The sequence below is a fragment of the Triticum aestivum genome, chromosome 5A, assembly GCF_018294505.1.
Source record: "Triticum aestivum cultivar Chinese Spring chromosome 5A, IWGSC CS RefSeq v2.1, whole genome shotgun sequence".
Classification (NCBI taxonomy): domain Eukaryota; kingdom Viridiplantae; phylum Streptophyta; class Magnoliopsida; order Poales; family Poaceae; genus Triticum; species Triticum aestivum.
Window position 1 is genome coordinate 528,795,419 of NC_057806.1, and position 16,734 is coordinate 528,812,152.

Below are 16,734 nucleotides of genomic sequence, written 5' to 3' on the forward strand. Positions count from 1 at the left end.
TATATACTTGGTAAAGGGTGGAAGGCTCGGCCTTATGCCTGGTGTTTTGTTCCACTCTTGCCGCCCTAGTTTCCGTCATACCAGTGTTATGTTCCTTGATTTTGCGTTCCTAACGCGGTTGGGTGTTATGGGAACCCCTTGACAGTTCGCTTTGAATAAAACTCCTCCAGCAAGTCCCAACCTTGGTTTTACATTTTCCTAACAACCTATTACCCTTCCCTTGGGTCGGCCAACCCAAGGGTCATCTTTATTTTAACCACCTGGGCCAGTGCTTCTCTAAGTGTTGGTCCGAACCGAGCTGCCTGCGGGACCACCTCGAAACTTGAGGGTTGGTTTTACTCATAGCTAGTCTTGTCCAGTGTTGCCATGAGAACGAGATACGTGTGACTCCTATCGGGATTATCAACACACCGGGTGGCTTCGCTGGTCTTGTTTTACCATTGTCGAAATGTCTTGTAACCGGGATTCTGAAACTGATCGGGTCTTCTTGGGAGAAGGAATATCCTTCATTGACCGTGAGAGCTTGTGATGGGCTAAGTTGGGACACCCTGCAGGGTTTAAACTTTCGAAAGTTGTGCCCGCGGCTATGTGGAAAATGGGAATTTGTTAATGTCCGGTTGTAGAGAACTTTATACTTGACTTACTTAAAATGCATCAACCGCGTGTATAGCCGTGATGGTCTCTTTTCGGCGGAGTCCGGGAAGTGAACACAATTTTGGGGTTATGTTTGAACGTAAGTAGTTTCAGGATCACTTCTTGATCACTTCTAGCTTCTCGGCCGTTGCGTTGCTTCTCTTCTCGCTCTTATTTGCGTATGTTAGCCACCATATATGCTTCGTGCTTGCTGCAGCTCCACCTCACTACCTTACCCTACCCATAAGCTTAAATAGTCTTGATCTTGCGGGTGTGAGATTGCTGAATCCTCGTGACTCACAGATACTTCCAAACAGTTGCAGGTGCCGATGATACCAGTGCAGGTGACGCAACCGAGCTCAAGTGGGAGCTCGATGAAGATCTTGATCATTGTTATGTGTCTTTTTCGGTTGATCAGTAGTGGAGCCTAGTTGGGACGATCGGGGATCTAGCATTTGGGGTTGTCTTCTTTTATTTTGGTTCCGTAGTCGGACCTTGATTGTACTCTGGATGATGAATGTTTAACTTGTATTGGTGTGAAGTGGCGATTGTAAGCTAGCTCTTTGTCCCTTTCTTATCCATTACATGGGATTGAGCGAAGATTACCCCACTTGCTACTAAACCACCATGCGGTTATGCCTCTATGCCTTGACATGTGGGAGATATAGCCGCATTGTGGGTGTTACAAATGCCAAACTCACTAGGGGGCTTCTTGATCATATTTGAATCATAGCTTAACCCCTTTTGGGTCCGACTTGGATCGTATTCGAATTAGGGTCGTTAAAAACCTCTCAAGGTCATTTGGGGGCTTCCTATTCAAACATAGGTCGTATTCGAACCAAAGAGAACACAGCTGCCAGTACCCTCTTGATCGGTGCAACGCCAAAGCCACTGGGGCTACATGATCATATTCGAATCCTAGCTTAACCCCTTTGGTCCAGTTTACTGATCGTATTCGAATCAGAAGCCCCAATTTATTGTATATTGCTTAAGTTTTTTGCAAGCAGTCTTTGTTTTTTCTTAAGATTTTTCCAGATCTAAGTATGAGCATGGTTTAAATTTAACCCGGTTTGGTTCTAACTATAAGTCGCCAGCATAAGATACAATCTGATGTTTACTAACTCAGCTTGTTTTTTTTTTACTATAAGTCGTCGGTATAAAGGTCTTGGGTTATCGCCCTTACTACACTGGTTTGACGAAATCAACAATGTGATCAACTATCACAGGTATGAAATAAAAATTCCAATCATATATGATTATTATTTTAACCATGCACCCATGGTTAAAATTCATGATAAAGTTCATCTTGAGGCATTATGACCCGTCCAGCGGTAAACCGCCAGGACGCTTTTTATCTGTTGAATGCAGGAGCAGATTCAAATTCTTAAAAGGGGCACATGGCATATATTCACAGGATGGATAAATAAGTGGCATAATATGCACGATGGCATAGCAGAACAAGAAGTTTAAATACTAGCCTATTACAAGGCATTTGGAGCCAAAAAAGGATAAAACTGTTTCTCTCGCGCACAGCAGATGATAAGTTAAGCCGGTGCATGACTCGAGGCCTGGCTAACTTGATGGTTGGGGTTCATCCCTCGTCGGTTCGTCCTCCTCCACTGTCTGGAAATTGGATTTGGTCCAGTCAAAGCCAAGTAGGGCGATAAATTCAGCCTCGTCATCTATTAGACCAGACGGGTCAATCTCAGGGGCGAAGGTGTGCTTACGGCTCGGCGGGAGTAAATCCATCACTTTGTATGAAGGCGTCGCTATCTTCTTATTTTCAGTATCAAAACCCGGCTGATATTTGTTAAGATCGGTCTCATCGACAAGGATTGTAGCAGACGGGCGGATTTCTTTCACGCAGGCCGCAAAGTCTTGTTGGTCAAAAGGTGTTCCATCTTCCTTGAAGCTAGGATACCCCTTGGTTATGTTTGCTGGGTCAAGCTCTGGCATCTAGGCTTTAGAGCGGCTTAAAGCTGACACAGCTCCGTCTCTAGCGCAAGATCGCTTGATCTCTTGGAACCTAGCAGGGAAGACGGATAGCTTTTTCAAGACGTCGCTCAATAAGTTTGGCTCTTGGTTCACTGGGGAGATAGTGTCAAGAGTCCGTTGAGCTTCGGTGTACAATTGCTCCACGAGTGTGTAAACCGCCTTCAGCTTTATCAACGAATCTTGGCTCAAATTGCTGCTCCTGGGGCCTGTGCAGATTATACAATGGGTTAAGCGGCGGCTTATATTATGATGACAAGGATTCACTTTGAGTAATTGACAACATGACTTACCAAAGATGGCAGAGACCATCTGAGACACATGGTTCTTTAAACCAGTGAGTTCAATGGTAACTTTTTCCAGAGCCGCCTCAGCTTTTTCGGCACGATGGGTCAAGGCAGTTTTTTCATTGGCACAAGCTTCCTTTTCTGCACTGAGGTTGGTCTTCAGCTTCTCTGTTTCAGACACACTAGCCTGCAATTTGGATTCAGCCTTTTGGGTCTCCGTTTCCTGAGCCGCCAGCCGGGTCTTCGTCTCATTCAGTTGTGTATCCAAGTCAGCTATAGCAGACTGCAGACAACACAGGTTTATCAAAGTATGTTCACAAGAGGATTACCACAGTTAAAGTCCCAAGCACTTTGTCAAACAAACACACTTGGCACTTGGGGGCAAATGCCCGCCAAAGAATTTTTTCTCTTCTAAAAAGTCCCAAGTGTCTTACAAGTAACAACGCTTGGCACTTGGGGGCTAATGCATGTTGCGCGAAATTTTATCTATGAGACGGATAAACTGTTAACAGTTTCAGCTAATACATAAGGGATACGAAGATAAGTATTGCTCTTTCTAAATGACCGGTTCATTCATGCTGATTAAGCCGGCCCTTGGGGGCTAGAGATGCAGAAGTATGTTATTACTAAAATCCGGTTTAAAGTTCTTAAACCGGACTTGAAGGAAGACTAAAACGGAAGCTTATAAATGTTTTAAGTCTACAGATCATTCAAATTTATCATAATCATAAGACTTGGGGGCTGGTAGAGTATATAATTCATGAAAGTCGGGGAATGTACCTCATATTTTTGCTGGATCTGTTTGACCATCTCAATTTCTGCATCTCGGTTGGAGTGTGCTTGACTGAGATAACCAGATAGCACATCACTTATACTCAGATGAGCATAGTGAGAAACGTCAAACCTCACTTTCTATCTCTCCATAACTTCTTGCTTGGCGGAGTGTTTTGCCAGCACAGTTGGGTTCTCTGGTTCAACGAATCTGGAGCCAGTAATCAAAATATCACCGCCATGGATCTCTGGCGGCTTAACTGAGCTTGTCGGTTCAACAGTTGAGAGATCACGAGCAGTTTCATCAACAGACGGTTCAGGAAAAACTGGATGAATGTTGACAACAGGATCCTCCGGTGCTTCAAACTGTTCTGGTACAAGAGGCGGCTGCTCAGATTCAATAGTTTTTGGATCCTCAGCCGGTTTTGACACCTTTGCTTTTTTAGGCTTGGCTTGACCGCTATAAGAGAATTTGTGATGAGTAGGCATGATAACAAAGATATAAAGGGACATAAAGAGAGGTAGTTATCTTTACCCAGGGGCAGTCTTGAAAGCCGGTAGTTGAGTCTATGAAGAATCACCAGAAGAACAAGAGACCTCCTGCAAAAGTGCAATCACAGTTAAGAGAGCAATAGAATAAACTCATTGGTAAGGGCAAAAGTCAAGGATGAAAGGAACCTCATTCTGGCGTTTCCGAGGAGTCTTTGGTAAACCGGAGGGTAAATTGTTGTCTCCGCCGGTCCGGGTCTGGCAGCGGCTCTCATGTTGTTGTCGTTTCAAAAGAAAATGGGGATCTAAATAAGCCAAGGGGTGTGAAAACCTTACTTTCCGGGTTACCCGCCGAGGTTTCTGTCTTGGTAAAGTTTCTGAGTCAGAGGAAATAAGAGTTACCTCTTCTTCGACTGCATGGCTGGTTCCCGTGTCACCCGATAATAGTTAGTGTCAATAAAGTTGTTAAAAAAGTGGCCAAGAGAGTCAAGAACTACCTCCAACTCAAAGGTGTCGTCCAGCTTGAGTAAGTCAGAGGCAGTTTGTTTCTTCCTAGATTTTCTGCTGGTCTTCTTGGCGGCTATCATCGCAGCTTTAGCTTTCTTGGCAGCCTCTGGTCACATTTGCCTTTCCAAAAATCAGATTTGGCCTGGGAAAGGATAACATGTTGAAATCTGTTCGAATACTTAACTGTCGAAGGAAAATAAGTTAAAAGGATTTACCTCTAGAGCCGGGTTAAGCTTGTAGAAGGGATTTAAACCCACGACATTGCAATCTTCATATTTGCTGTTAACAAGAGTGCTTGCCATTTCAACGATTGCCTCTTCAGTCAGACGTAGAGTACTATGGCGCAGAGGGTCATCTGTTCCTCCGGTGTAATTACACATCAAGCCGGGTCAGCGGCTTAGAGGGATGATCCTCCATGCGATCCAACAGCGGGTCAAGTCAACTCTGGTTAAGCCGTTTGCCAGCAAGGCTTGAACCCTTTTGATTGTTGGGTGAAGTTTCTTGTGTTCAGCGGCAGAAAGTTTATCAGGGAGTGAATACTTAGCGTCAAGACGCTCAGCACGATAACCCGGCATTGGCTTCTCATCAGTCGGCGATGTATCTTTGCAATAGAACCAGGTTTGGTTCCAGTCTTTGGGATGGCTTGGCAAGACTACTAAAGGAAAGACAGCATCCCATCTGCGCTGGATCGAAATCCTGCCAAGTTCCAAGATGGGGTCGTTAGTGTACTCATTCTGGCGGTTCAAATAGAAGTATTCTCTGAAGAGTTCAACAGTAGGTTCTTCTTGAAGATAAACCTCGTAGAAAACTTAGAAGTTACAGATGTTTGATATGGAATTGGGTCCAATGTCTTGCGGATGAAGTTTGAAAAAGTGTAGAACATCTCTAAAGAATTTTGAGTCGGGCGGCGAAAATCCCCGGTTCATATGATCAGTGAAGACGATGATTTCACCATCCTTTGGCTGAGGTCTTTCTTCGGTCGGATCAGGGGCGTGGTAAGACATGATGCTCTTCTCTGGTAAATATCCAACGATGACAAAATCCTTTAGGATATCTTCAGTGACTATGGAAGTGACCTAGTTGCAAACTATCATCATCTTCGGAGGCATGGCGAAAAGACAATCTAAAAAGAAGTAATTTTCCGGCTCAAACTAAGTGGTAGAATTACAAGCTAATAGTTGCAGTACAGATGTGTAATGGCGGCTTAAATAAGGGCTAATGGTATATGAAGGAAAATAAGCCGGCATGGTAAGCCGCCATGAGAAAAATATTCAAGAGTTGCCCGCAATGAAAAGTTGGCTAAGTACTAAGATAAACAAGTTTCACAGGCTGCAGCTACTATTTTGGATCAAAGGTTGTCCAGGAAAGGAAAAATAAATCTAGACCTAAAAAACCAGTATAGATGAGTTCATGAGCTTGCACGAGTTTGTTCTTCCAGGAAAGGGGATCTACTGATACTAAAGGTGGAAATAAAACAACTACCACATTCGTTTAATGCCATTTTTCAGATCAAAGAAGCTCACAGCACAACCTGGGAGATGAACTACGATGAACAATGAAGAACACAGAGGAGCTCGCAAACCCTAGTGCGGATCTAAGGTATGAAAAAGCAGAAACTTACAGCTGCAGATCTGCTATGGAGGGTCGCCGCCGTTATCTGGATCGATTCAGGTTGATGCAGCGGCCGAGGTTGAGGAAGACGAAGTGCTCTGCGGCGGCGGTGGAGCTCGAGCGGCAGAGGGGTTGCGAGAGAAGGAAGAAGGAGAAAAATGTGAGATGGCTTTCGGATCCTATTTATAAGGAAAGGAGCGATAGGCAGGCGCGAAAGACGAGGAGGCCAAAACAATGGTTATCCAGCTAGATGGATGCCTCGATTTTCGGAAGGGCATTAAGGCAAAGATCCGTCGAAGATGACGTCATTGCGGTTTTCTGAAATCTTTGGAGATGACATCATGGCGGGTTATAAGGTTTTCACAACAGATGAGAAAGGATTTTTTTCTAAGTCTTGAAGATTGACATGAACAAGTTCAAATCAACATGGGGCCTAATGTTGGGGATATAACTATTAGGCATGACCCGCCCAGGAGGGGCCGGGTCATCCCTATGACGATTCACCGTAATGAAGCCCAAGATTGTACGACGGTTCACAGATAGGCTTAGTAGAAGGCCCAGACCCGAAGGCGGCTCAAGGCCCGTAGAGATAAACCGCCGTATGTACATGACTTGTATTGTAAGGCAGGAATAGTTAGAGACCGAGCCGGACAATGTTTATGAGCCGGCCAGGACTCTATGAGCCGTCGGGCGTCAGCCTCTATATATAAAGGGACGCCCCGGGTGGCGGTTCAAGACAAGTAACTACAGATCGAAAGCTAGGTCAAGCGGATTCGCTCCCTGGCAATCGAACATAAGCAATGCCACCTCAATCTGGATTAGGCCTTTACCTTCACCACAAGGGGCCGAACCAGTATAACGCTTGTGTCCTTTTTCCCGTTTTAACCCCTTTAAGCTTCCTAGTTGCGATGGCTCCACGCTTAAGTCCTTTCACTAGGACATTTGCTGTGACAATTCCACGACAACTTCGGAAGGGCACGACGTGGAAAGTCGACTCCTCGGACCGATAGTTCTCGGGAGTGCCAAAGACAACATCAATGATCTTTTTCCCTTGCATCGTGATTCCTTGTCGGGATAATTCCTTTGAATGTAATAGAGTTGTGCTGGATGCGAGTTGTATCAAATTGCATTTTTTTCCAACGTGCCTTCGTAACTGAGGTTTAAGCTACCGCCGCCGTCCATTAGCACTTTATGTAGTCGGCATCCGTCCACTATGGGGCCGAGAACCAGAGCGGCTGGGCATCGGCTTAAGTCGACCACCGGCTGATCGTGCTGCTCGAACGTGACCACGCGGACGGTGGTGTGCGTATCGGGGCATGGACGAGCTCCTGTAGAGCCCGTTTTCTTTTATTCCCTGACTTGTATGTTTGGTAAATCATCAGGACCTCAGCTTCTTCCAAGGGCTTTGCGGAATAACTAATGGTGTGCCTATTTGCGAGGAGGGCCTCGCCACCCTTGGCCACTTGTTTCACAACCCAATAGGCTCGAAGGCTGCGGGTTGGATTGGTGTTGACTAAAATAGAGTGTATAGGGCATGGTTGATTCAGCAGTCCATCTAGGGTGGTCTGGGATCTCGTCTTCTTTATTTTTGGAGATGACTCTACTAGCACGGGTTGCTTGAATGGCTCTCATTATGCGAGGTCATGTGTTTTTGATCCATTCGAGTACACTAATTCCTGGGACAGCCAGGCCTCTTCAATGGCGCAAAATTTTATCACCAACTCTGAGAGTTCGAAGAAGGTGTGGACTCGACACCGAGCGAGGGAGTTTAACAGTCCCTCATCATGACAGTTGTGGCTAAAGGCAGCCAGTGCTTCCGCATCTGGGGAGTTGGCTATTCTGTTCTTAATGAGCAAGAATCATGACCAAAATTCTCGAATTGTCTCTTCGGAATGCTGTTTTACGTCTAGCGGGTCACAGACATTGGGAGGCCCCGAGTTACTTGGACAGTATTCAATGTGGGTGGTGGGTGGGGTAAAAAAATCCTAATCCAATGGGGGGGGGAGCTCTGAGGCTCCCCCATGTCCTTTGCGGGGAGAGTGCACTGAAGAGGAAGTCCCCGGGCTTGGCTTGACATCCGAAACACCAGCATCTCCTGGCTTATTATTTTCATGCTTACTCCTCATGGGAGGGCTTGGATCCGAGGTTCCTTTAGGTTGGATTCCGTTGGCCAAACTGGTAAAAGGAGCGTAAAGCTCCAGAAGACTTCGCGATCGTGCCCTACCACCTCGAAGGGGGAATGCGATTCGAGATCTGTCGGGTCTCTGGATGGCCCGTTGGCGAGAGTCGTCGATGCGTCTATGGAGCTAGGGAGACTCGGATAATCGGTTGGTGAAGCCATCGGTCCGGGGCGATCAACAGTGAGGTGTCAATGAAAGCACCAATGTCGGTGTCAAAACCGGCAGACGTCGGGTAGGGGGCTGAGCTGTTAGATTGGATCGATGGGTAACAAGAGATAGACGACATGGTGTTTTTACCCAGGTTCGGGCCCTCTTTAAGGAGGTAAAACCCTACGTCCTGCTCTTGCTTATATTATGGATGTATCAAAGTACATAGTTGATCTACCTCGAGATCGTGAGTTGTGGTCTAAACCCTAGGGGTATGAGGATGCTGAATGTATGAAATGCGTCTAAGGACTAAACCCGCTGGTTTATATATGAACTAAGGGTATCTAGAGTTACACATGGTCGGTTGGCATCTAGGGTTTGCATGCCGAATCTAATAGATTTTCTTGGAGCACACGCCACATCTTTGGTGAAGCCGGATACACATAGGTTGGAGGTCTCCGGAGTCCTTCCTCATTAACAGGCCACTAGCTCGACCCACAAACTAAGCCACCTGGGCCGAGGCCCCCTAGTCTAGGACACCTTCAACCGTCCAGTATGCCTACAAAGGAATTTACCACTCTCGGTGATGAGCATCATGAAATTGTTGATGGAGAATGGTTGGTGATGACGACGGTGGCGAATCCCTCTCTCCGGAGCCCAGAACAGACTCCAAATTAGTGCTCTCGATGAAAAACATGAGGGGTGGTGGCTCCGTATCGTAAAACACAATAAACTTTTTCCTCTGGAGGAGACTGAATATATATATGCTTGGAACTAGGTCAGACAGAAGCTCGTGGGATGACACGCCACACTTGTCGTTGATAGAATATGAAGGTATGGGCAGACACCCCACACTTGTCATTGATAGATTTCTCATTGATTCAGTCGTGGCTGATATTAAGCATGTGACTGATGTCTTTGCCTCATGTGCTACCTAAATCATGTAAAAATTATGTTAGTTTTTGTGTTTTTCATTCTGATCCGGATTGCATACGGGCGACTCTTTGCAGTGTTGCCATTTGATCAATAAAGTAACCTTATCTTAAAAAAACTTTGTTGCCACTGCAAAGTATGATAAATGTGTCACCACTTCAAAATATGGTAAGTGCGTTATCATTGCAGCCCGCACCTTCCACATCTGTAAGGCAAAAAGTAGCACTCCCTCCATTTTTGTATACAAGACCACTATCAAAATTACAATTTGCATCTATACAAGGCCACTAACATCAATCGAGGTAAAATTGATGAGGTTTGCCTCGTACTAACAACCGAGGACATTAATATCCCTTGCATGCATGTGGGAATGAGAAGGTTGGTTTTCGTGTATCACATTAATCAACCAATGAGGAGTGGGAGGGTTGTCTTGTTGTGTGTTGAAGAGAAAATGCACATTAATTAACACGTCAAGTGAGAAAAAAGACTAGCTTGCAACATTGGTTTAAGTAGGCATTGATTTCTACCTTGGTACCTGTAATATAAGTTTGTGGCCTTGTATACAAAAATGGAGGGAGTATATATAGTTTTCCAGGCAGTAATCCAAAATTAGGCATGAGGCAGCATACCAAATATGTCACTCTTTTAAAAAAGACAGCGACGCACCTACCAGTAGACATTTGGCGGGAGAAGAGAACCACCCAGCGACGGATTCACAGCCACACACACGGCCCTTTTCTAGTTCGTGGCGCACGCCTCTCTTGGGCCCACCTCCCCCTAAAAATCAAATCCCAAATCCACAAAACCCACCCACCCACCACCACCACCAGGCCCATCCGAGAAGCCTCAACGTGTCAGATCCAGCCAGCCCAGGATACCCCTGCCCCACCGTCAGCGGCGCGGGTCGGCCATTTTATCCGGTACCCGAAGCAGCCCCAAAGCTGGGCGTACCCCCTCCCGCTTTACAGCGGCATGAGCCGGGTCCATGCGCCGGAGGTCGGCACGCCGCAGAGACGCCGGGGGGGCCCGCGCGCCGTACGGCCCGCGGCCGCGTGGGCCGGGTCCACGGGGGTGTGCGCCCGTGGGTCGCGGGGCCCCACCGCCGATCCCGCGGCGGCTTCGCACCACCAGTCCCGCGGGGAGTCCTCCGCCTCCAGCTCGCGAGTCGCTGCCACATCACATCTCGCCTCCGCCTCCTCCCTCCTCCCTCCCTCCCCACAAACACCCCCGGCTCCCGCCGCTGCCGCGTCTTCTACCCGTCCAGTCGCCCTCCCCGCTGCCGACTTGTCGCCGCAGCCGAAGCACAGCACAGCACAGCGCGGAGGCGGAGAGAGGTTGATCCGAGGGCGGAGAGAGAGGACGTAGCGCGCGGAGGGGAGTGAGGAGGGAGGGCGGGATGGAGGGCGGACGATGACTGCGCGCGCCGCGGCGGGATGAGGACGATCTGCGATGTGTGCGAGAGCGCGGTGGCGGTGCTCTTCTGCGCGGCCGACGAGGCCGCCCTCTGCCGTCCCTGCGACGAGAAGGTGCGCGCTCTCTCCCTACTCCCGCGACCATCTGTCCAGCCACGCGGATCGGGCTACGCCTTGGCGTTGCTGCCTCAGTATGCGGTGTTGACCAGCCACGGGTCGCTGGCTGTTGCTCCGATGGCTGGGTAGATCTGGAGCTGCGATCGAGAGAATCGCTCCACTACGTTCGTCTTCTCGCATGGTGGATCTGGGAGAGCTGTCCTGACAGCTCTGACGTTTTTTGAAAAACAACTTTGAAAAGGCTACTCCCTTTATCTGAAATTTTTCGTTCACTATGGCGTTGGCTTCATACTACAGTAGTAAATTACTAATATTCCTGCTATATCTACGTATTTCGAGTCTGGTGATTACCATGGGCTTGCACCCCGAATCCCACATATAGTTGGTGACTCTGTAGAGATTATGGTTTAGCTTACCTTGCGAGACTACAAATTTCTCAATACGGTGCGATGGGGCAAAAAAAAAGGGTGATTGGTTTACACAACTTTGTTGCTCATGTGTCAAACGTTGTTCTTATCCTCGAAAACTTATGCTTATGGATCACTTGAAGTTCAGTTCCGAAATGGCCAATCTGTATAAATGAGAATATTCTCTATTCTTTTTCTCATTCTTTTAGTGGTAAAACTAGTTATGCGAAATGCAAATGATATTCCCTACACAGTATACCTTATGATGTAGGCTGTGACCTTGGTTTATTTGTTTTCTGAGAAGCTACAGAATCGGTATCATGCTATTCAAAATCAGCAGTGCATACAAAGTACATATTGTTTTTTAGGTGAACATTCCAACTTGGCATGAAATGCTTTTTAAACCAGTTTAAATGTACCGAGGTGGATGCTGCTGTCTGATAAAGCTATAGCTGATGTTGATGGTACTATATGTGGGTTATTGTGCATGTGGGTGGGCTGAGGTCCCGGTGGCTTCATGCGCCCAATCATTTCTAGATTTTGATCATTTTTGTTTGACATATTATGAAACACATTTCATAAACAATAGTTCTTTGAACATTTTTGGCTTGTTGCTATTATTTTTATATTATGTCTTGATTTACCCATTAATTACTTTATCTGTCCGTTCTGTGCTATTGCTGTGCTTTGTTGGAGGTGTCAAATGCTCTTATAAAAATGTTGAAATGATAATCTTTTACGGTGCCTATTATCATCTTATAACCATTGTATGCTCGTTTTTCTTTCCTTTGATGTTCTGTAATACTCCCTCCGTCCCAAAATAAGCGTCTCAACTTTGTACTAACTTTAGTACAAAGTTGCACTAAAGTTGAGACACTTATTTACAAAGTTGCACTAAAGTTGAGACACTTATTTTTTTTTTGCGCATGTTGAGACACTTATTTTGGGACGGAAGGAATACATGTTTAATGAACAGTACTTGTCAGCATTAGATCTTCTACAGAACTCATGCACGCTGATTGCCCAACATAAGAACCCAGGTCTTCTCATGAACTTAAAAGAAGGTGTCACACTAGCTAGTGTTTGTCACAGTATGCTAGGACTATGTTTCTGTTTCCAGTTGATAATAAATTGTGTAGTTGTGTACGAAACTGTTGCCTTGTCAAAGCATGTGTATGTGATTAGAAGACAATACTATTTTGCTAATTAGCAAGTATACTACTGGGACTAGAAGTGGTCCCTCCACCTACCAATTTTCTGCAACCTACTGGAAGTTCCCAAACTGCTAGGACGTTCGTGGCATGTTGCACGCTGGAGCATACGTTTTCCAAGCAATTTGCTCCGTTACCAAAAGAGTGCCTACTTGACCTTTTGCAGAACTGCAAATGAGCCCAAATAGTGATTAATGCCCCCCTCCAAATAGGTGTTCTGACATTGCTAGTGTGGTGACATTGTCGGGAGCATTTGTGTTGCACAACATATTAAAGTTGCTTAAAGGTGAAAACACCATTTTTGTCAGCAAAATTTTACAAATAGTATAAATGGTAGTCCCAATTTCATACAGAAAAATGGGGAAGGCTATATCCTGTTATTTTTTCATACGAAGAATGATGCTACTTATGTTGGTTTACAATTCATCACAAGCACTGGCGTTCCAAAGTCTATTCAGTATCTTATTTGGTCAAGCTGGAGCAAATGTTGTGCTCTTGATTTGTAAATTCAAATGATAAAGTTATGGCTCTATTATGCTTTTAGGTAATATATAGCCATACTATTGTCCAAAGTAGTGCATGTCTGATGCATGTGCAAATCCTTTCTGCAGTACTATTAAAAAAGATACACGTTCCAGTTTTCATTGCTTCAAATCATTATAACTTGAATACTTGATTGTCAAGGCACAATCTTCATCTTCCAGTTTCTGATATTTCTTTGAATGTTGTACTCCAGGTACATATGTGTAACAAGCTTGCTAGTCGGCATGTAAGGGTTGGGCTTGCGGACCCTAATAAATTAGTACGCTGTGATATATGTGAAAGTTCTCCTGGTATGCATTTTCGACCTTAAAACAATTCTTATGTCACTTATCTATTAAAGTTTGATTTCATCAGCTTTCGACCTGTCTATGCAGCTTTCTTCTACTGTGACATAGATGGTACATCACTTTGCCTGAGTTGTGATATGGCTGTTCATGTTGGTGGGAAACGAACCCATGGAAGATACTTGCTGCTAAGACAACGAGTCGAAGTATGATTTTAATTGTTAATCAACTAATGGTTGAAATCTCATGTACTATATTATATTATTACTTGAGGTTTGAAATTTTGATTAGTTTCCAGGAGATAAACCAGGGCATATGGACGATGTAGCCATGCAACAGATGGAGTCTGAAAACCCAAGGGACCAAAATAATGCTCATTCGGTAGAAAAGGAGCAAATGGTGAACCACCACCACAATGCCTATGATCCGGCCTCAGATGGCAATTGCAACGGCCAGGGTGCCATTGACTCAAAAATGTTTGATCTTAATATGAGGCCAGCTCGTAATAATGGGCAAGGTTCAAGTTCCCAGGTCTGTCCTATTTTTGCCATAACAGAAGTAACTTGTCTCAAGTGTTCTTTCCCAAGTACTTACAGTCTCTCCTCTTGTCTCCATTACTCTTCCTGGTGGCAAATCCAGACTCATGGAGTGGATCATAGCCACAACAACAACCATGACTCTTCAGGAGTGGTCCCAACATGCAATTACGATGGAGCCACCGACAAGTAAACATTGGAATCTCAGAATGTAAATTGCTTCGGTTGCTGTTATAAACATTTCGTCCGCACCGGGAGCTTGAATTAGCTTTAGCCTTAGTGGCCAGGCTAAATGTATCGTTGCAGGGACCTTAGAATGTGTGTTGTTTTTTACTAGAGACGAAGCTAACGACTGTATCTGGATTAAGCATGGCATGCACTAGACGCTGTGCTGCGGATTTCTGTTGTATGCTATCAGGAACTGTACAAAGAAATAATAGACCTCTCATTTTGTGTACTGGAACTGCTATACATGCCAACTACTGTGAATGCCAGAACTAATATGTTGCAAGGAGTGCTCTCTCTTTCTCTCTCTAAAAAAAAGAGATGCTGCTAGGAGTACGTGTTATCTATGAGCATTTGCGGCCTCTCGACGTAACGAAGCCGGAGTGCGAAAGGCCGCTGTTGTGCAAGCTGTGATCTTGTTTACTTTGCTGCCAAAACATAAAGTTTGGCAATGCCTGTTTTGGTACAAAAGAGTGGTAATGTCAATGAAACTTTCTCAAGGTTTGGTTGGGCACCAAATTTTTGGCTCGCTTCTGGGCAGTAAACCAAACACCTGACCTGTCCATACATTGGTTTGGCCAATTGTTTGAAAACAAACGTGTCTGGTCTCTTTCCAGTTTCTGCAATGCCATGGTTTGGGTATCACCAGATCGATCATCTTGCAGCCAACTAAGCCAACCTCCTGATTCTCTGAAGAAGTTTCCAGGGACTCTGAAGTTCATCTCAACCAATCCAATGCATCTCTCTGGCATGATCCTCTTCACCTGGCCTGCTACTGGGTGCCTAGCTACATGGCCACTTGCTCCGTTGTTAGGCTGTTACATTTGCATCTCTACCAAGATATGCAGGCATCTTCGACCGAGATTTATTCCAATCTCCGGAAGCGCTGGCAACTCTGCCTCGCTACCGTGCAAACCTCCGAACGAGATATCTGTCACACATCGTTCCGACAGGTGAACTGGTTTAAGCAGTTGATCCCGCCAGCCAGCCAGCCACAGTACGAAATATGCCATAAGGGCACCTCCAACTCTAAACCGGACACCGTATCTGCCTGCGGACCGGGGGACCAGTTCATGGATACGAACAAGCCGGCCATCCAACCATAGCCACAAATGTCCGGAGACATTTCAAACGGAATTTAATGGAAATAAACAAATTTGATGAATATTTAAACAAACCAAATGATTTTCATTCATACTACATAAAACTAGATGCTTTTTCATCTAAACTGGAGCAAAATCATTATATTTTAACATATTTTAACTAAACTGTACTCTAAACCTAGTTTAAATGACCGTTGACGCTTGTTCCCCATGTCCGGACAGCCATGAGAGCCAGGAAATGAAGCTGCACCTCCTCAGCCTACAAGCGGCTAATCGGCCAACGATGACGACCCCGCTAAGCTTAGCTTCATATATCAAGGTTTGAGATTGGGAGGGGAGAAGTAGTGGCCTTCTTGGGACCCGAGCGTCGGCGGCCTCTGATGCTCTACTCTTCCTCGCTGCCAGCGGCGCCCGCGGATGTATCGGCTTCGTCGTCCCGGCGGCGGGGCGCGGCCGAGGTGGAGTTGGCGACGTCTTCCTCGTCCTTGCCGTAAACTTCATCTATCACCTCGTCGATCTCCTTGAAGGCGGCTTCCACATCCGCCTCATGGACGCGGTACCGCTAGCGGCCGCGGCGGATGTTGCGGGCGGAGCGGTAGGATTGGAGCAACATCTCCTGCTCGCCCATGTCCACGTCTGTCGCGATGCCTGTGCTGGTAGTGAGTTGCTCCTTCGCGCGCCGGTGCTCGAGGAGGCGGAGATTGTAGGCCTCTTCTGTTGGGGAACACAATATTTCAAAAAAGTTGCTACGATCACACAAGATCTATCTAGGGATGCATAGCAACGAGAGGCAAGAGTGTGTCTACGTACCCTCGTAGACCGAAAGCAGAAACGTTAAGTAACACGGTTGATGTAGTCGAACGTCTTCACGATCCAACCGATCAAGTACTGAACGCATGGCACCTTCGCGATCTGCACACATTCAGCTCGGTGATGTACTTCGAACTCTAGATCCAGCTGAGGCCGAGGGAGAGTTTCTTCAGCACGACGACATGTTGACGGTGATGATGAAGTTACCGGCGCAGGGCTTTGCCTAAGCACTATGACAATATGACCGAGGTGGAAATCTGTGGAGGGGGCACCGCACACGGCTAAGAGATCAACTTGTGTGTCTATGGGGTGCACCCTTCCCCCGTATATAAAAGAGGGGAGGAGGAGGAGGAGGGCTGGCCTCAAGGGGCGCGCCCAAAGGGGGGATTCCTACTCCTAGTAGGAGTAGGTTTCCCCCTTTTCCTAGTCCATGTAGGAGAAGGAAGGAGAGGAGAGGGAGAAGGAAAGAGGGGGGCGCCGCCCCCTCCCTAGTCCAATTCGGACCAGCCCATGTGGGGGGGGGGGGGTGAAGCCTC

General features: G+C 46.3%; 1 protein-coding gene across 1 annotated transcript; it reads left to right on the forward strand.

The window, feature by feature from the left end:
* Positions 1 to 10,793: 10,793 nt before the first annotated feature.
* LOC123104513 (B-box zinc finger protein 18) lies at positions 10,794 to 14,517 on the forward strand. The gene is made up of 5 exons (XM_044526378.1): positions 10,794 to 11,076; positions 13,434 to 13,530; positions 13,615 to 13,730; positions 13,816 to 14,055; positions 14,164 to 14,517. Exons 1-5 carry the CDS (start codon positions 10,984 to 10,986, stop codon positions 14,251 to 14,253), a joined length of 636 nt encoding a protein of 211 aa, XP_044382313.1. The 5' UTR covers positions 10,794 to 10,983; the 3' UTR covers positions 14,254 to 14,517.
* The last annotated feature ends 2,217 nt before the right edge of the window (positions 14,518 to 16,734 follow it).